At 51.1% G+C, this 10,109-nt stretch overlaps 1 protein-coding gene across 1 annotated transcript; it reads left to right on the top strand.

Moving 5' to 3' along the window:
* The first annotated feature begins 8,825 nt into the window (after positions 1–8,825).
* Positions 8,826–9,302, top strand: LOC136465717 (uncharacterized). Its single transcript, XM_066464341.1, has one exon. The coding sequence runs from the start codon at positions 8,826–8,828 to the stop codon at positions 9,300–9,302; it is 477 nt and encodes a 158-aa protein (XP_066320438.1).
* The last annotated feature ends 807 nt before the right edge of the window (positions 9,303–10,109 follow it).

Raw genomic sequence — 10,109 nt, 5'->3', positions numbered from 1 at the left:
GCGCGGTTGACGTTCCGGTTCTCCCGAGCAACGCGCTCCTCCTTGGTTTCGCCGTTCCAAAGAGGGCTGTCAATGCTGACGTTGAAGATCGCACCACCCCAGAAGGGTGGAAGGAGAAATTGATCGGAGAAAGTTTTGGTGAGGGTCTCCATAGAGCCCTGAGACTCGGGGCCCAGAGTTTCTTCCGGGATGGTCTGGAGGTGCACCCTAGGGCTCTAGCCTAAGTGTAGCGTGTTGATGGCTAGAGGAAGCTTGACGGTGACCTGGTCGGCAAGTTTTCCCCTTAGGGCATGTTGGTGAACAGTAGTGGCATTAGAGAACCCGAAGGGTAGGGCCGTAACCCCTGTAGTTTCCCAAGCAGCCTTCGATAGATCTAGATCGGAGGGTGGTCGGTGCTGAACCAGAGTGTCCAGTGCCGATTCGGCAATGGAGAGACAATTGCTAAGCTTCAGTCCGACTCGATCGATGGATTCAATTAGATCGTCGTTGTTGATCGGCCTCCTCTGGTAGCGAGGAAGCAGACGATGAGTCGTCGCCGAAGGAGACCTTGGAATCGGCTCTGAGATCAAATCTGTAGTTGCAGGTGCGGGAGTGGCCGGCATAGAACCAATCTGCCCCGGCTCAAGGAGCTCTTCGACTCCATTAGCATTGATGACCCACGAGATGGATCTGACCGTGAAGATTTGGCTAGGCTACGAAAGGGATGAAGAGCCTATGAAAAAAGCCATCTTGTTCGACAAGGGAACAGCACGCACACCCCTACCTAGCGTGCCAACTGTCGATAGAATATCATCGGCAGTCCTCCGAGGGGTATCCCACGAAGGTAGATTGATCGGCAGAGGAGCGTGAGATCAAGAATAAGAAGGCAACAGAGATACACGAGTTAGACAGGTTCAGGCCGTCAGTATAATGTAATACCCTACTCCTGTGGTCTATTGGTTTGTATTAGCTATCGTATGATATGCCGTGTTTTTAGAGGGGTCCCTGCCTGCCTTATATAGTCCGAGAGGCAGGGTTACAAGTCAGTTAGATCTGAGAGATAACCGGAAAGTAATAACTGATTATAGGAATCTTGGGATCATACATATCCTAACAGATCTCGTAGTATCTTTAGGATATCTTCTCGATGTCTTACGGAAGGCGCTGAGCAGAGTCATGCCCTGCAAGGCTTCTTCTTATGCGCTGGGTCACCCCTAGGGGCACAGCCCATGTGGTCTGTCGTGGGTATTCGGGGTTGTACACCCCACAGTGCGGGAGGTCAGCGGTACCAGTTGGCCGACACTGACTCGCACCAACTATGGCCAATGGGCGATGACCATAAAGGTCAAGCTCAGAGCCCAATGGCTCTGGAATGCTGTTGACAAGGGCACCGACAATGAAGAAGATGATATGTCAGTGTTGGAGGCTATCCTCGCTGCTGTACCGGCGGAGTACACAGAGCTGTTGGGGCAAAAAGCTCTACTAAGGAGGCATGGGAGGCCATTGCAGCGATGCGCGTCGGTTCCGACCGCACAAAGAAGGCGAAGGCCTAGCTGCTGAAGTAGGAGTATGCCAACCTCAAGTTCAAGGATGGTGAATCAGTGGAGGACTTCTCCCTCCACCTACAAACGCTCATCAGCAAGCTGAGGAGCCACGATGTTACCATCGACAAAGAAGAGGTGGTCTCCATGTACCTCCACTTCATGCTGAAGAAGTACATCCAGATCGCTCTCTCCATAGAGACGATGCTGGACTTGTCCACCCTCACCATTGAGGATGTGACAGGTCGTCTGCGGGCAGTGGACAAGCACATGGAGCAGGCTACAGCGACAACGGATAGCGGCAAGCTGCTGCTGACAGAGGAGGAGTGGGCTGCCTGGAGGAACTCTGGGGAAGCCTCCTCCAGCCACGGTGGCGATGGCAAGCACCATGCCAAGGCTTCTTTAGAGAAAAAGAAGAAGAATAAGGTCAACCCCAACGCCTACCGGCGCTGCGAGAAGATGGGCCATTAGGTAAGAGAGTGCCTAAATCACAAGCAGGAGAAGAAGGCTAAGGCTCATCTGGTGTAGGCTGATGATGATGATGAGGCCACTCTCTTGATGGCAATGTTCTGTGCACTGCACGACGTTGAGGCCAAGGAGAAGGGAGAGGTGATGGCACTGAAAGGGCCTGGGAAGGCTCTAAAAGCTGTCTACCTTGATGAATCATGCGCCCAAGTCCACCTCGGACGTGTGGGTGGCAAGCAGGAGCAGTGGTGGTACCTGGACTCTAGAGCCAGCAACCACATGATGGCCTTCAAGGCAGCCTTCTCTGAGCTCGACGATGACGTGGCTGGCACGGTGAAGTTCGGTGATGGCTCAAGGGTGGTAATCTGAGGGCGCGTCACCATTATCTTCAGGTGCCAGAATGGCGAGCATCGCACGCTAACAGATGTATATTACATCCCGCAGCTACGTTCAAGCATCATCAGCATTGGCCAGCTAGATGAGCATGGTAGTGAGGTACTGATCAAGGATGGTGTCCTCAGGATCAGGGACTAAGAACAACACCTTCTTACCAAGGTGAAGAGGTCCTAGAACTAGATGTACCTACTCGACTTGAAGGTAGAGCAGCCAGTGTGCCTGGCAGCATGGCACACCGAGGAGTCATGGCTGTGGCATGCCCAGTTTGGCCATCTTAGCTTCAATGTGCTCGGTCGGCTAGGGAAGATGGTCCGAGGGCTATCCCACATCGAGCACATAGGCGAGCTATGTGATAGCTGCCTGGCCGGGAAGCAGAGGAGGCTGTCGTTCCCAAAGGTGGCCAAGTATCGTGCGGTGGACGCTCTCAAGCTTGTCCACGACGATCTCTGCGAGCCAATCACGCCAGCCACAAATGGTGGTCGGTGGTACTTCCTCCTACTCATGGATGATTACAGTCACTATATGTGGCTACAACTCCTAACAATCAAGGATGAGGCGGTGGAGGCGATCAAGAAGTTCAAGGCATGCGTGGAGGTGGAGAGTGGCAAGAAGCTACGCGTGCTGAGGACTGATCGTGGTGGTAAATTCACTTCGGTGGAGATCGCTGCATACTACGCAGATCAGGGTGTGGAGTGACACCACATCGCTTCGTACTCGCCAGAGCAGAATGCGCATGGTGGAGCGGCAGAACCAGACGGTGGTCGGCATGGCTCGATCCATGATGAAGGCCAAGAGCATGCCGGCAAGGTTCTAGGGTGAGGCGGTGACCACGGCGGTGTTCATCTTCAACCGCACGCCCACTAAGGCCCTATAGGGCAAGACGCCATTCGAAGCTTAGTATGGGCGCAAGCCAAGCGTGTCCTTCCTCTGGACATTCAGCTGCATCAGCCATGTCAGGAAGACAAAGCCGGTCCTCACCAAGCTAGAGGACAGGAGCACACCGATGGTGCTCCTAGGCTACGCAGAAGGTACCAAGGCATATCGGCTCTACGGCCCATGTGGAGGCAAGGTGCTTGTCTCACACGACGTCGTGTTTGACGAGAAGGCGGCTTGGGACTGGAACAATCTAGGCACGAGGGAAGCTAGCGGCTTCACCAGCACCTTCGTCATCGAGCACTTGGTCATCCACGGTGGTGGAGACGCTAGAGAGGAGGTGCCAAGCACTCTAGCAATAGAGCCGAGCACTCCTGGGGCAGTGTTGAGCACTCTAGGAGTGGAGCCGAGCGGTCCTACAATGGTGCTGACCACTCTAGGATGGGTGCCAAACGCTCCCATAGCGGAGACAAGAGGTCTTGTAGTGGTGCCGACCACTCCAAGACCGGTGCCAAGCACTCCGGGAGGGGTGTCGACCACTCTAGGAGTGGTGATGAGCGATCCAGGAGTAGTGCTAAGCACTACAGCTAGGGTGTCGAGCACTCCAGGTGTTGTGCTAATCACTCCGGTAGAACAGGGAGCTCCATCGACACCGATCGAGTTCGTCTCACCTCCAAGCGACATCACTGAGTTCGTGGATGCCTTCCACAATGGTGAGGAGGTGCGGTTCCGTAGGCTGGACGACATCATCGGTGGCACAGGGCCCTCAGGCCTGGTGGGTCAGCTACTTAATGACCTAGAGTTGCTTCTCGTCAGTGTAGAGGAACCACCCATGTTTATGCTAGACGAGCGTGATGGAAATTAGCGGCGGGCGATGTTGGAGGAGATGAAGGCGATCGAGGAAAACGAGACTTGGGAGCTCGTCGATCCACCTCTAGGATGCTGTCCGATCGTCCTGAAGTGAGTGTACAAGGTCAAACGGGACGAGCGCGGCGCCATTGTCAAGCATAAGGCGCGTCTCGTCGCCCGAGGCTTTGTCTAGCACGAGGGCATCGACTTTGAGGAAGTCTTTGCACCGGTAGCGCGCATGGAGTCTGTTCGACTGCTTCTAGCTTTGGCAGCAGCAAAGGACTAGAGCGTCCATCACCTGGACGTAAAATCAGCCTTCCTCAACGGCGAGCTGGCGGAGACGGTCTTTGTCAGGCAACCTCTAGGATTCCCCGTCCAGGGAGCAGAGCATAGGGTGACTGCGCAAGGCGCTCTACGGGCTGTGGCAGGCCCCACGAGCGTGGAACGCCAAGCTTGACGCCATGCTAGGCGAGCTTGGGTTCACGTGGTGCGCAAACGAGCACGTGCTCTACACGTGGTGATGGGGGAAGGAGGAGCTCATCGTCGACATGTATGTGGACGACTTGATCATCACCGGCGCGCGTGCGGAGGACATCAATAGCTTCAAGCGTGAGATGGCGACTCTTTTTCGAATAAGCGATCTCGGCGAGCTTTCCTACTATCACGACATCGAGGTGAGACAGGGGAAGGAGGCGCTCACGCTTGGTCAGAGCGCGTACGCCTCAAAGCTGTTGGAGCGGAGCGACATGGCTGAGTGCAAGCCATGTGTGACTCCGATAAAGGAGCAACTGAAGCTAACGAAGGCCAGTACCGCGACGAAGGTAGATGCAACACTCTATAGGAGCATCATCGGTGGTCTGCGCTACCTAGTCCACTCGAGGCCAGACATTGCGTTCGTCGTGGGCTACGCCAGTAGCTTTATGGAGGATCCCCGAGAGAATCACTGGGCTACGGTGAAGCAGCTACTGCGCTACATCAAGGGAACGGTGGATCAGGGGATCGTCTTCCCCAAGACCGGCGGAAGTAGGCTGCAGCTCACTGTGTTCAGCAATGCAGACATGGTGGGGGACATCGACGAACGGCGGAGCACCTCTGGCGTGCTCGTCTTCCTCGGGTCGGCTCTAATCTCATGGCTATCGCTGAAACGGAAGGTGGTGGCATTGTCCATGTGCGAGGCAGAGTACGTGGCGGCGGCCACAGCGGCGTGCCAAGCTATGTGGCTGCGCCAGCTGCTGGGCGAGCTGACCGGTGTGGAAGCTCACCCACCAGCACTGATGGCGAACAACCAGCCCGCCATCGCCCTCGCGAAGAATCTAGTTCTCCACGACCAGAGCAAGCACATCGACGTCAAGTTCCACTTCCTCAGTGATTGTATCGATGGAGGGCAGATCGTCATCGAGTTTGTCGAAACTGGTCGACAACTCGCAGACGTCCTCACCAAGCCGCTCGGCCGTCTTTGGTTCACGGAGCTGAAGGAGATGATCAACATGGAGGGGTCAAGGGTTAGCAGCAGGATTAGGGGAAGAATTGTTAAGTAATCTGTTGCTTCCCTTGTGTGAATGCGCGGTAGGGACAGGCAGCACCAAAAAGGGTTCCCTGCTGCTGCTGCACTGTAGCCGCTGAAGGGGCAGGCGTCATAAGGCTCTCCTGCAACTGTAGCCACAGTAGGGGCAGGCGTCAAAGTCAGCCCTACTTACACATCTAGTCACTATAGCAGCATGATAGCCTGACATATCTGTGTAGTAGGATTAGATGGGTAGAGTTGTATATATAGTTTGCCACTGCAATTCAGTAAAGAGCGCGAGTTCAGTTTTGCCATCTCCTCTGCAGAGCTCCGCCCAACGCTGGTGCTTGTGTTGTGTGTGTGTGCTCTATTCTCCCTCTCTTCTTCTACCTCCAACCATAGTGCGTGGTTGGCAACGCTGGTGAGTGGTCGGCTCACGTCGTGCCGGTGATCCAGGGGCTAACAAAGAGTATCCTGTCCCTGAGGGAAGCAAGAATGTCACGCCCAAGGCTATGCCGGAGATTGCGGAGAAGTTTTTCAAGTGTTCGATTTGCTGGTGAGTTCAAGTTCTTGCTTTTATGTTGAATCAATCAATTGTGCACTTGGAGGAAAAAAGTGACTATTTGATCGCATGTTTTTCCTTTGATTTTTTATTGCAGGTCCCTGTGCGTGAACCTGCTGTTATATGTAAGAACTTTTTTTTGTATGTTTTGTGCTATGTTTGACCTGAGTGTAGCATGCACAATTCTTACCATTTTCTATTGTAGCATGTGGCCATATGTTTTGTGTAGGTTGTGTTGAGAGGGCTATGAGTATTGTTGGGAGCTCCGAATGTCCCATGTGTAAGAAATGCTACAATTACCTGCCATTTGTTTGTCAACTGATTGGTGATTTAGTTCTTAAGCTCCAATCTTTTGTGGGGAACCCCATGGGAACACGAGAAGCAAGTAAGTGATCAAAGTCTCTCTATACATTCATTCATTAATGAAAAACCCAAAGATTCATCATAGTGTATATATTGCATATATACAATCACATTTTTTTTAGATAAAGATATACAATCACATATACCTAGAACAATTATCTAGTAGTATGATTCGGAATTTATACCTGACAATAGGAATAATGTCTTGCCTTTTATTAATGATCACATCAGTTTAACTTGTTTGATCTTGCTGTAGATGAAAAGGTTATAGAGCCAATCGGTGTTTACCAGTGCTCAGTAAAAAAAAAATTCCCTTATATTCAAACTAGTACAGTTTTACATATCAAATTCAGAGCAATTAGTGTTTTAGATAACCATGGGAATTAAATGTTTGTATTAGTTTAAATGAGGAACAACTAGACTTCTCTATTTCTCATCTTAAATTCCTGTATCCTATTCTCCTTCAGGTTCAATTGGAGGATGTCAGTTGTGTTCGATGCCAAAACTTATTGTATCAGCCTACAGTTTAAAACTGTGGTCATGGTAACTTCTAAGTTAGGATAAATGTTTTAAACTATTTGTAAGAAATTAACTTATTAAAAGTTTATTTAAGTGTTTTGCATATCATGTGTGCCTTTTGCTGGAGATGGAGAGATAATCAACTGTCCAACTTGCGGAATGCTTCACCCTGGTGGTCTTTTGGCTATCTGCTGTGATTTGAATAATTTTATACAAGACTATTTCGCAGCTGCTTATAAAGCAAGGGCCAAGAAGGCTCAACCGTTTTCAGGTAATTGTTTCCCTTATAGCACATGGTACTTGTACTAATAAAGCAAATTTTGTAGAGATACTCCTAAAATGTTTCTACTAGTACTAATGAGGCATGCTTCAGTGGTAACCTAGTAGGATATATATAGAAATCATGCACCCCTACAGCAACCCAATCGTTCTACTAATTTAGCTCTTCTAGTGTCTTATTAGGAAGAATTGTTCAACTAACAGGGAGACGAATACATCAACAATTATCAAATATATTCCTCTGGCAATGCTTCGCTATTATTTCACTAACCTCATCCATCATCTTCCTTTTTGTGCCTATTTGATTTTCCTGACCCACTTCTTATCGGACTAGCTAAAAGCCCATGCGGTGCTACGGGCAAAATTTTGAACGAACCTAGCATAACTCAGTATGTAGCTAGGTTAGTTCTCTTAGACTATATAACATGCAGGGCAGATTGTGTTTTCCTTTATCCATGTGTGTAAAAGAAACTGCTTTGGTATATTATCCTCTTTATGAAATTTGGTGAACTATGTTTCAGTGTGGAGTACATAGCTGATTCTTCTCTCCTAGCTAACTATAGTTTTTCTTCTTAACTAGGTACCCCATTGTTGAGAGAGACCATGAGCCATCGCACTAAACTATCAATTACACATGTAGGGGTGGGTTGTGACTTCTGTGGGGTAAGTACAAAGTTCTGAGTTTACCTATTCTTTTTAATTATTTTGAATGTGTTGCTTTAGATGACTGTATCTACATAATATTCAGATGCTTTAGAGAGGAAGGGTGGTATCTATATAAGATGTAAATTAGCTGCAACTAAGTTAGAAAAATGTATGTGGTTCGAGGTTTGAAAGCACTTGATCTTTCCTTGTCCTTATTTATATCATCATAAAGAACAAATCTTGACAAAATAAGCCATCAAAATTCATGTGTTGAAAACAATGTGTTGCTTTTAGTTCTCATTTAGATACATATATTAAATTGTCATCTTTCATGCAGGTTTATCTGATTCAAGGTGATAGATTTACATGCAAGACTTGTGTTAACTTCGACCTGTGTGAGAAGTGTGCCAAGATGGACACTCCAATTGCAGGACGTTCTGGACAGCAGCACTGACCACATTCTTGAGTTGAATAATTCTTTTCTCTTTAGCACAGGTGTCCTTGACAAGAAGGAAGCAGAACAAGATGGGCAGGGGTCGTGGCAGTGGCAACCCGCCCGGTGAGAGGCCCCTGAATTGTTGTGAGAGAAAAACACTGTTTCGGTTGAAAAAAAAAAACGAACAAACTGAATATGGGGTAAGCCGAACGGGGCCGGCGAAGTAGACTCAGGTTTTGCTGCGAGGAAGGGAGGTCACCTTCTGAATAGCGAGCTCTGTTGCAATGATCACCTGTCAAGTGTCAAAAATGCTAACTGTGGTTCCTGAACAGTTAGGACATGGATAAGCCGGCTGATATTAAAGCGATACTAACGCAAGCTCATCGATTCATGGCCGCACGCGGTTCGTTTGTGATGGACATGATCCGGCAGCTGGCCGTGCTGATGCCCGCGATGCGGCGCGCGGACAGGGCAGTGCCGTTCCACCGGCGCATGCTCTACACGGGGTTGTCCCTGTCCGTTTTCATGGTGTGCAGCCACGTGCCGCTCTACGGCGTCCGCTACGCAGCCTCCGGCGCCGACCCCTTGTCCTGGGTGCGCTCCATCCTCGCCTCCCACCGCGGCACTCTTATGGAGTTCGGCGTCGGTCCCGTCCTCACGGCTGGAACGGTGACGCAGCTCCTCACCGCCTCCAAGCTGATCCGCGTCGACCAAAACGTCCGCTGGGACCGCGACCTCATGGACGGCGCGCGGAAGGTGCTCGCCGTGACCATCGCGCTCGGGGAGGCCGCCGCCTACGTCCTGCTTGGGATGCACGGGCCTGTCGGCGCGCTCATCGTCCTCCAGCTCTTCTCCGCCAGCGTCCTCGTCGCAGCGGCGAATCTAGACTAAACTGCTGCCGGGGTCGCACAGATTCATGAACTCAATTTGATAGGGTCGTAGCTGGCCAGAATATACGGGGTTCCACTGATTCGTACAAAGTTATCGGGATCGCATGACCCCGACACATGCACTGTGGCTTTGCCGCTGCCTCGTCGTCTTCCTCGCCGAGCTCTTCGACAAGGGCTACTGCCTCAAGGGGTGCTCTGCCATCTACCTGATCTCGGCCGCTAACACCTGTGGGAAGGTGATCTGGCAAGCGTTTAGCCCCGTGACCGTGAACACTGGACGGGGCCCGGACTTCGAGGGCATTGTCCTCGCCGTCATCCACCAGGCCGTCGTCGGGACCGGCAACACCCGCGCGCTCGTCGCCACCATGCTCCGCCGCCACCTCCCGAACGTGATGAACCTGCAGTGCCGGCCGGCCCTAGGGTAGGCCATGAGGTGCGACGGCCGAGGGCCCAAGCGGAGGAGGGGCTCAAGTCCAGTATATAAACCCACAGGTCCTATAGTCCATTAGGTATTAGTAAACTAATGAGAAGAGAGATATAGAACTAGCCAGGTGGCCTAAAAAGGCAACATCGACATTTCTTTCCTAATTTTCTTTCCCCACGGCCCTCGGGTAGAGAGGAGGCAATGAGTCACGCTGCACACAACACACTTTGATCGTGAGTTCGCGACGTGCGCCTTACACACGCGGAGCTGGCGAGCCGCGCCGCCGCGAAAAGCTAGACTACCGGAGATACGTAGGCAGACTGGAAAAGGATTTTGGTGATATATCTCTTGTTAAAGTGCTTAGCCTTGTTAATCGGTTTCTCT

This window comes from Miscanthus floridulus, chromosome 7, assembly GCF_019320115.1.
Source record: "Miscanthus floridulus cultivar M001 chromosome 7, ASM1932011v1, whole genome shotgun sequence".
Taxonomy (NCBI): Eukaryota; Viridiplantae; Streptophyta; class Magnoliopsida; order Poales; family Poaceae; genus Miscanthus; species Miscanthus floridulus.
This window is presented reverse-complemented; position numbering and strand designations above follow the sequence as displayed.

What these genes read in the sequence shown, in the direction of transcription:
- LOC136465717 (XM_066464341.1), top strand. Translation starts at nt 8,826, where the DNA reads ATGGACATGATCCGGCAGCTGGCCGTGCTGATGCCCGCGATGCGGCGC.